Below are 17,234 nucleotides of genomic sequence, written 5' to 3' on the forward strand. Positions count from 1 at the left end.
GCAAAACATACGGCCAAAGGAAATTGTCTTCTTGTGAATTTGAAGGGAATCTTTTTTTCTGATGGAGTTAAAGACATTCTTGGAATAAAAGTCCGATTTCCAATATTAGTTTCAGTTATTATACGTGCCTCAATAACACGTTTGCCCAATGATAACACTTGTAGTCTTGTGCCATTACATAAGTCGTTTTTCTTATCAATATTTCTCAGTAACATTACTGGAACACCAATTTTTAAAACTAACTTATGATTTGGTAAACCGGATACTTTGAGACCATTTAATACATCAGGAGAGTATAGATTTGCATCAAATTGATCATGGAGAAATTCGGATTCACATATGCTGTCTGAACTTAAATATTCAACTTCATCTCCTGGAAACTTCTTAAGCAAATGGTCGTTTATTTCCTGGACAACTTCATTTTTCGGAGCAAGTATCGCTCTTTCTTGGAAATAATTTATATCGCTATAGTTCTCTAAAATTGAAGGATATACAAACTCAATTAAGGAACCTATAGGATCATGTGAATCGTTAATGAGAATATCATCCGGAATATCGATAATCGTTTCACCGTCGTTCGGACCACCAAGTTTTCATTCTCCTATATCCAACAACCAATTTGCAAAATCTCTTATTTTTCCTATATCTGATTGATCCCTTCCAACAGTTAGCCTCATGTTTTTTGTTAATCTATGGACTTTGCAATGTTCCCATAAATATGAAGAACTCAAAGAAGCATTTACAATGTTCTGTCTACTGCCACCAAACAACAGGTAGAATCTGTCTAAAATCTCCTCCAAAGACAATAACTTTCCCTCCAAATGGAATATTTGAGCTTGTTGAATTTACGCACCTTAGTAAATCCTTCAAAGTTCGATCTAAAGCTTCAAATGCATGCTTATGGACCATAGGTGCTTCATCCCAAATTATTAAAGAGGTTTTTCTTATTAAGCTTGCCAACTCACCATCTGGATTTATGTTACAAAAAGAATCCTCTGTAAGCTCAAATGGAATTATAAATCGAGAGTGTGCTGTTCTACCACCAGGCAATAATAAGGAAGCAATACCGCTTGAAGCAACATTTAATACAATATTTCCTTCAGATCTAATTGCTGCAGATATTGTTTTCCATAAAAAAGTTTTACCCGTTCCACCATAACCGTAAACAAAGAAGACACCTCTTTTATTTTCTTGAATAGCACTCATGATGTTTAGTAAAATATTACGTTGCTCATTTGTTAATGCAAGAAACATACGATCATAGTCATTCTTTATCACGGGAACGTCGTAATCTAGCTCCTCGGTGATAAGCCGATTGTTTGAAGAAGAAACGGATTCAACATCTGGGTATGGCATGTTTTTGAAGTTTTTGAGTGTAGAGTTGTTTCGAAGTAAAATTTGTTGTATTTCGAACAAAGTTAAGTTCTTAAGTTCATCTACTCCGAGTGACAATTCTGCACGAAAATATTAAATAATTAATAAAATTTGTCGTCGATATTTAATAATTTTATTAATAATGATTTAATGGTTGTTGAATAATAAAAATAAATTAATTTAAAAAAAATAAGAAAAAATGTTATACCTGCAGACTTAAATCTTTGTCGTTGTCTATATAGAATTCCATCTGCCAAATATTCCCATGTATTTTCCCAAACGACCTCTGGTTTTGACATACTATTACACATCAACAATGTAGCAAATAAAAAGCGTAGATAAAAACCAGATCCAGAATGACTTGCTTCTTTAATTGCATCAATGTATTCCTTGTCATCATCTAATAGTCCGAGTGCATAACAAGCATCTCTAAAAGAAGAATGTGTTCGACCATTTACCGTGCGAATATCATCAAATGATGTTGGTCCTTTTACTTTATTTAAAAGAATCCTTAAGAAATATGCCTCACCTAGTTTAGGTGAAACAGAATGAATTCTACCGATGGCTTTTCCTACTTTCCTTCGCTTCCAAAACCGACCATTTAATATCCAAACAAACTTTGTAGGGAATTCAACATATGTGAGTTTTCGTGCTTCACTGTCGATTGCATTACATTCCATCCAAGCTGTGAACTTTGAAGCCGCAACAGAAGGTTTGTCAAGAACATCATCAATATCATCGTCTTCACCATATACAATCTGTTGTTGATTAGGAAGATGAAAAGGTAGTCTGACAACAGAAGGATATCTGCAATGAACATCATATGTAAAAATTCGCCATGATGCTTCACATGCTGATAAATATCTACAATCGTAATATTCAGCTATTTCATCGACCGCATCATTATTTTCACATTCATTGTTGGTTGGTACAACAGCAACTGTAGCTCTATCAGGACCCTTATTTATGTATTTAAACAAATACTTTATAGAAGATCCCTGATTGCACCATTCAATATTAATATGTGCCTGATATCTTTTCAATAGATATTTGTTGTATGTAACAACATTTCTATTATCCAACCTTACACCTGATTTTTCTACAAAATGACCATCGTTTCTTCGCCTATATAATGGAAAACCATTCTGATCAACAGACGAATGATTACTGAATTGTTTTGGAAAGTTTTTAGAGCACTTTTTATCCACCATGCATGGACAATTCATATTTTCAGCTCCACATGGACCATGAACCATAAACTCATTTACAAGTGAATACAATTCAGGATCTTCGATTCTGTCTGGTATCTCTGCTGAAATTATCGGATCGATAAGTTCAACAGTTGGTAGCTTGTTGTCAGAATGCATGAATAGACATATATGACTATGCGGCAAACCTCTTTTTTGGAATTCAATGGTATAAACATCTGTAAAAGAATTTGCCAAAAAAAAGTAAAATGTGATTAGATATTAAAACATATTTAAAATATAATAATAAGATCAATGTTTTATAAAAAATTTAAAAATATTGTTTTAATTACATGCTTGAACTTTGCCGAAATTTTGATTATCCCTTAAGTCTTTAATGAATGCATCAAGCTTGATATTGAACAACCTACATAGTATATCAGGCCTGTCTTCTGGTTGAAGTGAAGTATCCTTAAGAAACCTTTTAATCTCAGGCCATTTGGGATTACACGTAAAGGTTATGAAGAAATCAGGATATCCAAACCATTTGCATAGTGACATGGCATCCAAATAGTTTTGCAGCATATAACGTGCACCTCCGGTAAAGGATGAAGGTAATATGACACGTTGTCCGACATTCGAGATATCAGTCATTCCTTGAGCTTTTTGGTTACGTAAATTTTCATAAGAATCACATCTAAGAACATGTTGTTGCCTACGTATGTAGTACATTCTCTCCGTTTCCATCATAGTGTAGGCATCTACCAGAAATTGTTGAAACAACCTTCTTGAATTAAGTATGAGAGAAAACGAATGATCTCTGTCTTGAATCCTATAAGCGAAATATTCTCTCATTGTACATTTCGCACACTTGTTGTTGTTCGTAAATGACACACCTCTATGAAGAATGTCAACACTATAACCATCATCCCCATATGGAAATAGCAATGGATATTGGAGAGGAAGATACGAAGGATGCAATTCACTGATACGTTGTAGACAACCATTTTTTGTTTGAACGACGATATCCCTCTTCTAGATTGAATCCGAAATGTCACCAATTATTAAAGCAGCAACCTCAGAAGCAGTCAGTAGGTTATATGTTCTTCCATCTTGCTCCCTTCTCCCGATAAGTCGTAATTTCATATCAACTTCTGGATTTTTCTGAAAAGTATCTCTTACCATCCTATAAGATCTAACCAACACATTATTTGAATCCAACATCACCTTAATATCTTCAATAATATCACTATCAGTTGATGTTGATTGATCCTTTTCACCACTAAAATAAATATATTTATAAATAATATTAGTAATATATATATTAATAATAATACTAAATTATGAATAAGAAGTTTGAGAAAATACCGAAAACATCTTTGTCAATTTGTAATTTCGTTGTCAGTGTCATAAATGTATAACTGAGAGAATTTTGGTTCCGATCCTTTTGCTGGCAAAAGACTTTCAATACTATGATAATTTTGACCACCCAATCTGAAAATGTATGGAGCGTTTCCTCTATTGATTGAAGAATCAATTTTACCACCCATCGACGTGAAAGAAAACATTGAATTGTAACATCGAATGTTTTTCATGAAATGTTTGCTTTTTGAGTCCATATTTCGGAACATTCTTTCATAAGTCGGGGGTGCATTCTTTAAATCTTGAAGTTGAACTTTGCCGTAACCACAACATAATGAATAATCCGTGTTTCCCTTTTCTTTACCTCTAATGGATTCATATCTCCATAACTTTGCACGACATGTTTGACATACAACAACCTGATCACCATGATCCAAATATTCTGTAAAATAAAAGCGTTGAATAAAATATCAATGAATTTTATAATTATATACAACATAGTATTTGAAATGTAAAATGGATATTATTTTTTGATTACCATTTGAGATACCAACTATAAGATTTTCATTGTTCACTTGATGTATATTTTCTACATCTTCTGTCAGATCAATCAATGGGATGGGGGATAAATGTCTTGTCTTCGTTTTTAATTTATGACATCCTGGATTTAACTTGATTGATGATAAAGAAGTTGTTACTGTGGATGCATTTTTTGATGTCATTTCATTTGAAAGTACATGGTATTGTCTTTTGTTTGCTAACTTGGAAGTGGTATATTTATCGAAACTGATGATATCTGACCAAAAAAAAATTTATATATTAAATAAATAAATAATTATATATATATATATATATATATCCCGATTATATACATAATGGATAATAGTATATTTTAAAAACCATAAATAATTACCATTTCTATTGTTAGATAACGGATTTATAACATTTGTAATGTTAGAAAATGGAGTTCTAACATCTGTAAAGGAAGGTCGGTATTGTATGGTTGTATTATGCTTTGCAGGTGTTGTAAATGTATTGACATTTTGAGTTTGACGAACAATGTTGATTGATTGATCTGCAAATAGAAATAAATTATAAAACTTGTAAATATATGTATAGAACTATATAACAGTATTTTTGAACAAATATTGTAATGATGTACTTGGAACGTTCGATGTTGTTTTTATTTTCTTCGATCTTTTATTTTCCAAATATATTTTTCTTTGTCTTCTTTTCTCTCTGGCCTGCATGTGGTACATGTTACTGTTGTTTTCTGCATAAGAAGACATAGGATAGGATATGAAATGTGAAATTAGGTAAATAATATTTTTATATAATACAATTAAAGTTAGTTAAAATGAAATAAATAATAATAATAAAGTAAATGTATTTAAAAAGGTTACCATTATTAATTCCTTTATTAAAATGCGTAACAAAATTTGAAAATATTAATTTCTTCATTTATAATATTTTTTAAACAAAATATCCAATTGAAAATTTTTGAATATTAAATAATATAAAATAGAATTAGAAATTTTATATTTGTTTATATTGTGTAACTCTTCAATAATCTTTAAAAATATATGTGTTACGATTGTGTATTTGATTGTTCCATCACTTGTGGTTTCCTGTAGGGCTACGTATATTATTTAAACAAATTAATCCAGCAAAAGAAGTTTCAATAATCTACCAACAAATATCTTTCTACAAAAGTCTTATTCATCAGTCACTATGTCTATTTTTCTCTCTCTGTGTTTGTGTTTTCGTACCAGGAAGGAAAAAAAGCAATTTGTTTGACATAAATTCTGAAATTTGGATGCTTGTTTAGAACGACTACAATCTTCCATAGATGGTCGTCGAAGATTAGCCGTCAAAGAATCTCATCGATTCCCCCATAATCGATCGCAATCAACAAAGAATGAAAGGTTAGTAGACTATTTCATCTACGATGTCGTGTCGTCGTCTGATTTGGTCATATTCAGGTTTGAAAAATACGATCTGAAGGTAGACTCTCCTTCTTCCAGTACCACAATCAATTATTTCCATGATGACCATCATGACTAATCAACCTCGTTTCCAACCTAGGGTTTATTCGATTAACATCTGCTCTTTCCCCAATTTCAACCAATCGTGGGTTCGGATGATTTCAGGGGTTAAAACCCTAGATCTCCAATGAAACAATGAAGGTAAAATCATGTGATAGACGAAAACCGTGATGATTAAAAATTGATTATTGATCATAAACATCTATTCCAACATATTTTTTTACTGATCAGTAAAATGAAAGTTTATTTAGATTTCGGTAACACTTTTTGTTCTAGTATTTCCATAGGTCGATTAATGATTTTTTAATTGCAACTGTTTCACAAGATATAAAAGATTTTGATCTATTATTTGTATATATTATAACATATGAAGATCTTCAAAAACCAAGAACACATAAGTTTGTTTGAACTTGTATGAAACAATTTGTTGTAAATTTCAACCATAAATTCATAGAGAAACCAGTGTAGTGTAAACTCATAATACTAACCTGACATAGTGATATGGAAGTCTTGCAGGAAGTAAGACGGGTTTAAAATGAAAAGCAGTTGATTTGTGAACTGGAATGAGGATTAGAACTTGAATGAAGCACCCTGATGTACGTTTGATGAAAAAAGAATCGCAGAACCAATTCAAAAATAAAGAAGACGAATGAAGAAAATGTAAATTTTCGGTTTCACGTTCTGAGGTAAAGTTATATATATATATATATATATATATATATATATATATATATATATATATATATATATATATTGGAAAAAGGTTTTGATTTTATGATTTTGTTGTTGTTGCATCTTTATTGGATAAAATTTTGTTCCTGATTTTTTGGGATTTATAAGATTACAACTGAAATTTAGTTTAATATAAGATATTCATCTAAAAAGGGAGTATAGAATATTAGGAAATAGAATCTTGAATATACGAAATTTATAGATGATCAGTAAATATGCTGACACGATTACTTAAATTAATAATAATACATAGAAAAAGTATTTAGTAGATGAAATAAATAACAAAATTCAAATATATATATATGTATCAATAAAAACTAAGAAATAATATTCACATTGTTTGAACGGGTTGACATTTTAGTGAAAAACCTAATTATCAAACATTAAATTTTGGATGACTTGTTAGAAGGTACATCATCAAATGATAGACTACTAATTATAACATTGTATTTTGAAAGTACATTGCTATAATCTAGATAACCAAAAGTAAAATACTACAATTACAAGAATGTATTTTCAAACTACAATGCTATAATTTTTGTAATTATTTATTATATTAATGTAAAAGCACTAAAATAAACAAATCATAAAAACCTTATACGTCTGTTTACTGAAAACTATATTGAACCCTATTTTGGAATCCAGTCTGCCAAGTGTATGATGAAAAGACAGAAATAGATTATGCTGTTAATTATAAAACCAAGATTATCATAACTATATCCAAGCCCAGGCTGGTTTAAGAGAAACAAACAAACATACATTCAAATTTGATTAATACTTGGACAATGAATGTAAAATATTGTTAAAAAATATTTACCTAGTGTGTGGTTTAAAAAAACTTATAGAAAACCAAGTTTAATTAGCTGTAGGACAATGAGAGCTTCCAATCGTGCATCACGATTATGCAGGTACTCAATCTTAAAAATCCTAAAAAATCACAGAGATAGAAATTTAGTTTAGTAGGTGCACTGATTCCTACAAAAAAAAATGGGCTATCAAGCATATTTTATAAAATTACTTAATTTGATTTAATTTAATTTACTAATCCATCTTTCCATGATTGGTTCTTGTAGCCAATTGAGGATGCGGGGATGGAAGTCAAATAACCAAAACTAAAGTTTTAAGAAACTTTGACATAACCATTGTGTATGTTACATAACAAATCCTTCTTTATGATCTCTTTTATTGGAGTAATATTCATCCATTTCTTTCTCGTTTGTCTGCACTTAATCAATAGAAATCTGGATTAAAAGTTAAAATGGAATAAAAACTGAAATTAGGAATAAAAACTAAAAGTTGTCCCATGTTAATTATAGGATTAATTTTTTAAATCATAATTCATAGGATGGAAACATTACATGCAAAGGCTTCCTCTCCAGCCCCTTCATAGTTTAGGAGATGTATGCATTATGTTGTCCCTTCTTTTTTATCTAACTTCATTAATATTAATTCACGTCAAAGACCAAAAAAATAAAAAGGCAAGACACCAAGTATTACTTTACACAAATGGGCACAAACAATCCATAATTGAGATTTTGATATTTCTTTAATTAAATTTAAGTAAAGTAAACCCAACACCAGATGATAAATCCACCACCAGGAAGTCCTACATGTACCATGAATGAACAAACTTAGAACTTAGGATTCTTACATTCTTTGACTTTTGGGAAGGCTAAGCTCCAAAAGGTTCATCAACTCACCGGTCAATTGCTCTAAATAACTTGAAGAAGACAACACATAAACCCACAACTATTACAAAACTGATTATTTTAATCAGATTAAAATAAATAAATAAAGATGATCTAGGTTGTTTATTCTTTTTCGTTATTTTTGTTTGAAAATATTACTCAATCATGTATAATCCTAACCTAATAGAACCAGAAAACCTAAAAATCATAATCAAACAATATGCCCTTATCAATTTTTATTATATATTGACTAAGATACCTGCAAACCATGTTTTTCTTAAAATAGAGATTTCGTCAACACTATTAACATGTTTTATGAAAATGACTTCTGCTGTCTTATTTGTTGTCTCAAAAAGACTTTTGCATTCTTTTTACCTGTACTTATTATAGCATCCTAATTTCATTTATTATTATCACAAAATTGTACTTTCATAAATATACCAAGTTATAACAATATAATCCAAATGTAAAACAATTTTCATTTGTATAATAAGGTAAACTTTTATAAGTATAATAGGGGTAAAATGGGTAAAATAGTCATTTTATCAAGAAATAACAGTTTAGACTTCATTTATTTTACTTTTTAAATAAAAGAGCCAATCTTTGCTAATTAAGAGTGTAAATAAAAACTATTTACAAAACAAAAATTGAATATTAAAATAAAACATACTACTACACCAGTAGATACGAATAGCAATACACTTCAAAGGGGAAAATCAACAATAGCATTATGCTTAAAGGAAGAGACAAAAAAGGCATTATACTTTTTAACTAAAAGGGGTAGCCAAAAAATCATAAAAATCTTATACTAATTAACAACCTAGATGAGCTGTAACATTTGAACAATAATAACCCCATAGGCAATATCGGCCAAAAATTTAAAATATTAAGAAAAAATTCAAAAAATATTTACAAGCAAATAAACTTCAAAATATATTTTATTTGAGTTATAACCAAAATCAACTAACTTGTCCACTTTAAAACAATAAAAGTATCCAAAAATATTCAAAACCAATAATATTTCACATCCTAAATACCCCAAAATAAAAATCATACCAAGCAATCAAAATATCTTTATAACCAAAATAAATGATCAAAATATATTAAATGTGTCTTATAACCAATAGCAACTCACTTTTCCATTTTTGGAATCAAGAGTGGAGTTTCCTCTGCGGTTGACTTTCTTTTAGCCTTAGTTGAACTTAAATCATCTCCAGAATCAACATCATAAATTTCTTGGAGGTTGCGCTTCAAATCACCTGATATTTTGCTTGGACTTGTTGCGGTTGACTTATCAACTGTTGAGGGTGTAAAATTTTCGTCTGTTTGTGAGATCACATCCTAATTTAAAAAAAAAATAATAAGTGTTTAATTCCTAAAAAAAACTAATATAATTAAAAGTTTATAAAAGAAAATGAAAAACCTTTTGAACAGGCTGTACAACATCATCGGATTCCAAAGCAACTTGATTTAAGGAGACAGATTGAATACTCTAAAAAATAAAATGGAAATATGTTAATCGTTATGTATTTTAACAGTAAAGAATTGTAAATTTTCAACAATAAAAGATTACATACCATAAGTTCTATTTCACTTTCCAATTCAGAAACAATGGACATATCTTCTGTAACTCTGAGAACTGTGTAGATGTTATTATAGTTGTTGACATTGTATTTTGTAATATCTACAACAAAACCAAACTTGCGGTTTTTCAACACGTTAAGTTGCATTGGAAATAGCGCATCACTGTCTCCGGCCTGTAAGATATATTTTAATAAATTAAAAAAATAAAGTAAATCTTTTCTGATTTTAAGGTATGAATAATATACCGCATCATGTATCTTTTTCAACTCGTAGGCACTTATATTTAACAATCTCTTTGCTTCCCTATCAAAAAGAGTCAATCCAATGGTTCCAGTACAATCTTGTATGTTGATTGGAATTATATACCTAAAACAAAAAAAAAATTATGTCATTGTTAGTGTTGTTTTACAGATTGACAAAATTAATAGAAATAAATATGTGTATACTTTATAACTGACTGAAATTTAGATTTTTTGCATTGTGCATTTGTACACTCGACAACCATAGTTTCTGAAATTCCCTCAGGGTTGGTATACGAATGATTGGCTTTGGGAACAGGGTTTTTTTTTTCCACATTTTTTGCATGCTTCATAATACCATGGTAGATTCTGCCTTATATTAACAATGGAAGCAACTAATAAAAACTTCATTTCCTGTATCATATCAAATGTAAAACTTATTAAAATAAATTATGCAAAAATAAAATGTAAAACATATCAAATAATGCAATATACCTTAATTGGTTCGGTGATCTCACAAATTGTTTTTAATGGAAAATTGCCCTTAAAGTCATTTATATATGAAGAAGAGTAGCTTTGAAGTGTAGTTATGCTTTTTTCAGTTATACCGAAATTGTCAAGACATTTAAACCTGTGATGTTTAATTTAGATTCACCAATATTAGGTTTTGTGTTTTTTTAAGTTAAAATACATTATAAAAAAATAAAAAACAATTGGAAACTAACTTATTTTTAAACTCATTTATTTCATAAATGTCAGAATTTATGAACAATTTCGTTACTTCAAAATGACTTTTAGCTTCACCAAGACCTGTAAAAAATGTATATCCAATTAATAAAAATTATATAAAAACAGTAATTATAAACATCTATATATAAAGACTGAATACAAACCATTCCAAATGTTTAGCTTCAAAAACTGCATCACGATAACAACAAAATTAACCGTCGGGTTATTTTTTAGGTATTCTGAAATTTGATATGCTTGACTTCCAAAAATAGTAACCTTCAGATGTACAGAACTAAATAAACCAAAAAATAGTATATTAATATTAATTTGTGATTAATTAAAGATAATAAATAATAAATAAATAATAAAATATAATCTCACTCTAGGTTGCTAAGAGTGAGTTTTATATAATGCTTGGATGGTACTGGATTTGAAGTTTCAAGAGGCCTAAATGACACGATATGTCCAATAACATCTACACAACAGATAACACAACATAAACTATTGAATTATAATCGTAATATTTAAATAATAAAATGTATAACCAAAAAAACAAATGATAAAAAATGATTTTATTAATATTTTATGACTAACCAAAGAATGTGTCTCTTGGGCATGTTTGTTCTATGATAGAATTAAAGTCAACAAACATAAATCCATTGACCGGACCCGAGAAATCATCACATTTTTTTAGGATGCCTTTCCAATCCAAAGTTAAGGTCTGTTTATGACCTGTATAACTAAAACCATTAGTAACAGCAGCCATATTGGGTTTTATAACTATATAACTTTCATCTTCCTTTAAAAGATGACGAAATCTGGAGAAATTCTGATCGAAGACACGAGCTTGGTATTGTGTACCCTGTTTAAAAAAAAATTAAAAATTATTATGTTTATCTGACATGTCTAATATTGAATGATGAATAAAAAATATATCAAATACAACAAACCTCCTCATCCATGATGATCATTTCAATCGAATAAACTTTATTATTTCTGACAAAGTTCCAAATTTTAAGCACCCGAACCTTGATATGCGATTTTTCATCTATCTGGTCAATGTTATTTAGGTAAACCTTATTTCCTATATCAATTTTCTGCAAGAAATTTAATCATTATAGAATTGTAAGGAAAATTAGCAACCTTTTAGAATGTACAGAACATCCTAACCAATAAGTAAAACATAAAAATTAAAAATCAACACATGACAATAACAATTGACTTAATATACTCATAAATTTTTAAATTCAATAATTCATTTTATAATAAAATGGAATACAAAAAAAAAAAAATAATTCATATGAAATAATGTTTTAGATTGAATAAAAGTTTTTATAATAAGATGGAACACAAATATAAAATTAACATGAAAACGACAATTATACCGACAATGCCCCTGCAACATACTAACACTAACAGATAACATAACAATGAGTAAAACAGAAAAATTAAAAATCAACAAATGACAATAACAACTGACTTAATATACTCATAAATTTTTAAATTCAATAATTCATTTTATAATAAAATGGAATACAAACAAAAACAAATAATTCATATGAAATAATGTTTTAGATTGAATAAAAGTTTTTATAATAAGATGGAACACAAATATAAAATTAACATGAAAACGACAATTATACCGAAAATGCCCCTGCAACATACTAACACTAATAGATAACATAACAATGAGTAAAACAGAAAAATTAAAAATCAACACATGACAATAACAACTGACTTAATATACTCATAAATTTTTAAATTCAATATTTTTTTGAGATTTTATTTAGATAAATACAAACAAATTTTAAAATTTCATACCATCAAAACAAAAGTTACTGTGCAGGACTAACCATTTAGAATTTTAATAACTTTGTAGGTAAACTCCAATGTTTTGGCATATCATGTCAGAATTATGGGTTAATTCACTAATTTGTATTAATGAACTTGAAGCTGGATCATAACAAACATGTTAAAGAAAAAATAGTTCTCATGTTCATTACTTTTTTCGTATACATATACATTAATACGTAAATAGACAAAGTAACAGCAAATCAAAATAAATATAACACCAAAAGAAAAAAAAATGTAATAGTATAGTTTCACATCTGAAAAATACTATTTTTAATTTTTTTTTAAAGAAAATGAACTTGTAATGTTCATTAGTTTTTCGTTTTTTAAACTGAAAAGGTAGAAGAAGTAGACGATTAAGAAGAATTACAAAAAAGAAGAAGAAGAATAGAAATCATACAATGAGAACGTGATAGATACCGATAAATAAGAACATGAAGGGAATAGAAATATTTGTAATTCTGATTTTTGAATACACTAACCTGATATTTAATTATTGAAGCGTTGCAGAATCACAAAGAATGAAGAAGAATACGTTTGCTGTGGTTTCTATGGAGCAGAATTGTTATGGAGCAGAATGGTAAAAACAAAATAACCGTATAAATGATATTTACGTTTGCTGAAAAAATACTGCAAATTTTTAGGGATTTAATGATCGCAATATATTTAATTTGCAATCAAAATAAACAAACTTTCAAATTTAATCGTGAATTTCGAATATGATTATTGATTAACATATTTTTTCAAATTATTTCCATAATTTTTATTCATTTAAAATTAATGGTTGAATATTTTGAATGCAGTTGACAGCTAAAATTTCCGGATTTATTGCATCAGTTTGAACTTTGATTCAATTTGGATTCAATGACATTTATGTAAATGTAGATGAATAAATGAGCGGGAAAACTCGGTTTTGGGGGTCATTAGAGAGTGACACGTGACAGAGTTCTACTTATTTATTAGAATTAGGATATATATATATATATATATATATATATATATATATATATATATATATATATATATATATATATATATATATATATATATATATATATATATATATATCTTAATCTTAATCTTTAACACTTTATAAATAAAGCATATATCTTGGTAGTCCCTACCAATTTTAAGACAAAAGTCTTAGTATTCAAGGGGTGAAATCTTGACCTTCCATTCTTATTCCAATGGCCAAGATGGCTTTTCGGACACTCACACGGATCGACCATCTCGGATACCATTCTCTCACTCTCCCTTTTCATTTCAAAATTTGAATACTCACCTTTTCTCTCCGGAAACCCTAGCTACCATCGCCACAACCAGAAGCACTCTTTTCCTTCTTTCTTCACTTACCGGTGACCCATCACCACAATCGCCATAGACACCTCCTCACCATGACGACCATGATCATCGATTTTATCGAGTTCATGGATTTCATCTATTTTTAATATGTGTTTTAACTATTTTTTTAGTATTCCGGTGAAGACGACACCTCCATCAGTTCCATCTGTTTCGGTAGCCACCCTCCAGATAAGATTTCACATAAGCTTTTGCTCACCTTCTTTCCTCCACTTATCTTTATATGTTCCAGTCAACTCCATACACCACGCCGTTCTCTCCAAGAAACCCTAGATCTAAAGCTAAGCCTATAAACCACAAAATCTCCGCCCATTCAGGTTTCTCACTTTTATTTATTTGTTCTTGCCTTCTTAGAATATGTCTAATGTTTTTTTAATCACTTTTATTCTGAATCCTATTTTTGCTCATTGTGGCTTCATGTGCAAGGTTTCAGAAAATGGAAGCCAACGACACCACCAACTACTGCTTTTGCCTCCATAGATATTCTCATCTCTCTCTCTCTCTCTCTCTCTCTCTCTCTCTCCCTCTCTCTCTCTCTCTCTCTCTCTCTCTCTCTCTGGTTTGAAGAAAGAAATACACACACCACCTTCACACTTCGATCTGTATTTCTCTATGACATTGGGTTTTGACACCACCTTCATACTTCCATCTGTATTTCTCTATAACACCGGGTTTTGACAATGTTATTTTTTCACACTTTCACCTGCTACGAGTCCAATATGCGGTTATGGTTCTTTTAGGGTCTGAACATTCAATGTCAAACATTTTGCCTACCATGTCTATTACCAATCATATGGGGATGTGCGTATTTCCATATATATGTGTGTGTCATATGTGTTTATATGGTTGCAATTTCATGTCTCATTAAGGTAAAAACAAAGTTTCATGGAATCAGGCCTTATAATAGTGTTTATTCATGTGCAGTTTTCATGACTATGGTTTTTCATTTTGTAGGCAAGCAAACTTATGGTTCTAAGAATCTTCATGAAGGATTGAACCTGGTTCAGAAGTTGGAAGTACAACCACTACTCGTTGTTTGACCAAATCAGAAATGATTCAAAGCAAATCGTAAACAAATTCATGATCCTAACCTACCATATGGTATTAAAGTGGTATAATGAAGGTATATTTATGTTTTTATTTCCACTTTAAGGGGATAATCACAAAAAGAATTGACCCCATTATGACCTGATGCATTTGCTAAAGTGAATTGCATTTCTTTGAACATTAATGATTTAATGTGGTTGACATGCTGCTCCATCTATACCTATTTGAAATAACAAATTGTTACTTGAAATTTATACAGGTGGTGATTGATTCTTAAGGCTTAAAAGTTAAGCATGTGATTCACCAACATGTGACTGCTAAGAATCAAAAGGATCACAAGTTTGATGTTTTTTTATAGGATTGGGTGAAAATTTTGCCTTTCATTTTATCGTCTGAAGCAAACAATTTGGCCTATCATGTCGGTACATTGTAGATTATTGTCTAAAATGACCAATTTATCCTTTATTTGTTGTTGAAGTGACTGGTTTGCCCTTTGTTTTCACCTTTCACGTTTAGAAGCAAAATAAAAGCATCTATATAGTTAAGGTTTCTCTTTTGTTTTGTGCCCTGTTCCAGTTAAGGTTTCTCTTTCATGGTGAGAAATTTCTTTTTTATTTTTATTTAAGCCTTTGTGTTTGTTGTCTTTTGAATTTGTACTCTAACCAAACACTTTTACCCTTCTATGTATTCTATAAAAGAGTGCAAGGAATGTATGTATGAACGAAAGTAGAAATGGATTAAGGTAGTTTAGTTTCCCTTTCTAATGGGTGGTTGCTTTTGGCTAATATCTTATAGATAATTGGTTTACAAGGATAGGTTGCAGTTCACACTGACGGGTAGAAGAAAGGTAGTCAAAAGTTTAAAGTTCTTGATAGCAAGTTGTAAGAAGGTAGTTTGACATTTCTGATCCTCCATAGCACGATTTTGATAACCGGGCCAAACATCGAACCGGTTGTCCTGTAGTGTGTGTGTGTGTGTTATATTTACATTATAATATGAAGTGTATATATAAAATACGTAGTTCTTTCAAAAGTAAATTCTTGTAATAGAAAGTATTGAAAGTAGGATCCTAAACAACATTACAAGTCTAGGGTCCTAAAGGTTTTTATGCAATTGCTTTTGTAGTGTGCTTGGGGTGGCTTATTGAAGAGGAGATCATTGAACATACCAATAGGTAAATTTTGGAAGTACACATCTGCAATGTTGGCTAAAAGTTTTGTAAATTCAAGGGCAGTTTAGTCAATTCACTGTCTTGTGTTGTGCTTGTACAAACCAGAGCCAATGCTGATTGGGATTATGCAAACAACATGTTGAATGTATCATGGTTCCTGTATTAAAGTGGGATTGTGTGTGCTATCATAAAAAATAAACAAATAAATGAAATCATGGTTAATTTGGTCCATCTACTAATTTATTTATGCTAGCATTATATTTTCAGCTCTTTTGATAAAAGCATTGTGATTTGAATTTTGTACTCATTTGAGCTTATTATTCAAAGCATATTGTCCTAAAGTTCAAGTTTGAGTTTTAACTTTAAACATGCTCATAGTTAATATCATCCGATATTTTTCTAGGAAGGAAATGGTAAACTATGTTGTTATTATCCAAGTAATCAGTTTTGGTTTCTATCTTTTTGTACAATTGGTTTTAAGTAAATCTTATATAAGTGTAGTTTTGGAAATTTAGTGTACTGTTATTAAACAATTTACTTATATTATCCGAAAATACTTGAAAACCATGTAATTATCAAATATATGGTAACTCACGATTATATAAACAGAACCTAAAACCATGTTCACAATGTTTTTGGGAAGAAAGCTTTATTGAATAATTACATATAATTTATATTGATTTCAAAATCGATGGATGATGAAAAACAAAGTATTGTGCATTTCTTTCATTCACCAAGACAAGAGAAAATAAAAAGTATAAACCAAAGTACAAACTAGAGTTTAAGATTTTCTTAACATCAAATATTATTAAAATGAATGGATAAAAACGTGCTTGCTCTAACAATCTTAATCAGATAATAAAATT

General features: G+C 29.6%; 2 protein-coding genes and 1 long non-coding RNA gene across 5 annotated transcripts; 1 reads left to right on the top strand and 2 right to left on the bottom strand.

Annotated features, from left to right (window-relative positions):
* Positions 1-753: 753 nt before the first annotated feature.
* Positions 754-3,416, bottom strand: LOC145099068 (uncharacterized). The gene is made up of 3 exons (XM_079036654.1): positions 2,915-3,416; positions 1,583-2,800; positions 754-1,454 (listed from the first exon to the last, which is right to left on the bottom strand). Exons 1-3 carry the CDS (start codon positions 3,414-3,416, stop codon positions 754-756), a joined length of 2,421 nt encoding a protein of 806 aa, XP_078892780.1.
* Positions 3,417-3,596: 180 nt separating this feature from the next.
* LOC145099069 (uncharacterized) lies at positions 3,597-11,902 on the bottom strand. Its single transcript, XM_079036655.1, has 17 exons — positions 11,891-11,902; positions 11,535-11,802; positions 11,322-11,415; positions 11,105-11,232; positions 10,937-11,021; positions 10,707-10,842; positions 10,570-10,625; positions 10,218-10,338; positions 9,966-10,145; positions 9,812-9,880; positions 9,524-9,729; positions 9,445-9,460; positions 9,357-9,363; positions 4,837-4,998; positions 4,462-4,719; positions 3,984-4,365; positions 3,597-3,843 (listed from the first exon to the last, which is right to left on the bottom strand). The coding sequence occupies exons 1-17, from the start codon at positions 11,900-11,902 to the stop codon at positions 3,597-3,599; spliced, it is 2,427 nt and encodes an 808-aa protein (XP_078892781.1).
* Positions 11,903-13,959: 2,057 nt separating this feature from the next.
* LOC145103040 (uncharacterized) lies at positions 13,960-16,599 on the top strand. 3 transcript variants are annotated; one of them, XR_013706339.1, is made up of 5 exons: positions 13,960-14,467; positions 14,577-15,019; positions 15,105-15,273; positions 15,457-16,086; positions 16,323-16,599. It is a non-coding gene; the product is annotated as an uncharacterized LOC145103040 (long non-coding RNA). The 3 variants fall into 3 exon arrangements; XR_013706340.1 differs by having other exon boundaries at positions 13,970-14,467; positions 14,584-15,019; positions 15,457-16,599; XR_013706338.1 differs by having other exon boundaries at positions 13,971-14,467; positions 15,457-16,599.
* The last annotated feature ends 635 nt before the right edge of the window (positions 16,600-17,234 follow it).

This window comes from Lactuca serriola, chromosome 4 (assembly GCF_051521515.1).
Source record: "Lactuca serriola cultivar US96UC23 chromosome 4, Lser_US96UC23_V15, whole genome shotgun sequence".
NCBI classification, from domain to species: domain Eukaryota; kingdom Viridiplantae; phylum Streptophyta; class Magnoliopsida; order Asterales; family Asteraceae; genus Lactuca; species Lactuca serriola.

What these genes read in the sequence shown, in the direction of transcription:
- LOC145099069 (XM_079036655.1), bottom strand. An exon ending in ATAAATGAGTTTAAAAATAA is followed by an intron (nt 10,843 to 10,936) that starts GTTAGTTTCCAA and finishes TAAACATCACAG; the next exon opens with GTTTAAATGTCTTGACAATT. An exon ending in TTGTACAGCCTGTTCAAAAG is followed by an intron (nt 9,730 to 9,811) that starts GTTTTTCATTTT and finishes TTTTTAAATTAG; the next exon opens with GATGTGATCTCACAAACAGA.
- LOC145099068 (XM_079036654.1), bottom strand. Translation starts at nt 3,416, where the DNA reads ATGAGAGAATATTTCGCTTATAGGATTCAAGACAGAGATCATTCGTTT. An exon ending in TTTCGGCAAAGTTCAAGCAT is followed by an intron (nt 2,801 to 2,914) that starts GTAATTAAAACA and finishes ATTCTTTTACAG; the next exon opens with ATGTTTATACCATTGAATTC. An exon ending in ACAAAGATTTAAGTCTGCAG is followed by an intron (nt 1,455 to 1,582) that starts GTATAACATTTT and finishes ATTTTCGTGCAG; the next exon opens with AATTGTCACTCGGAGTAGAT.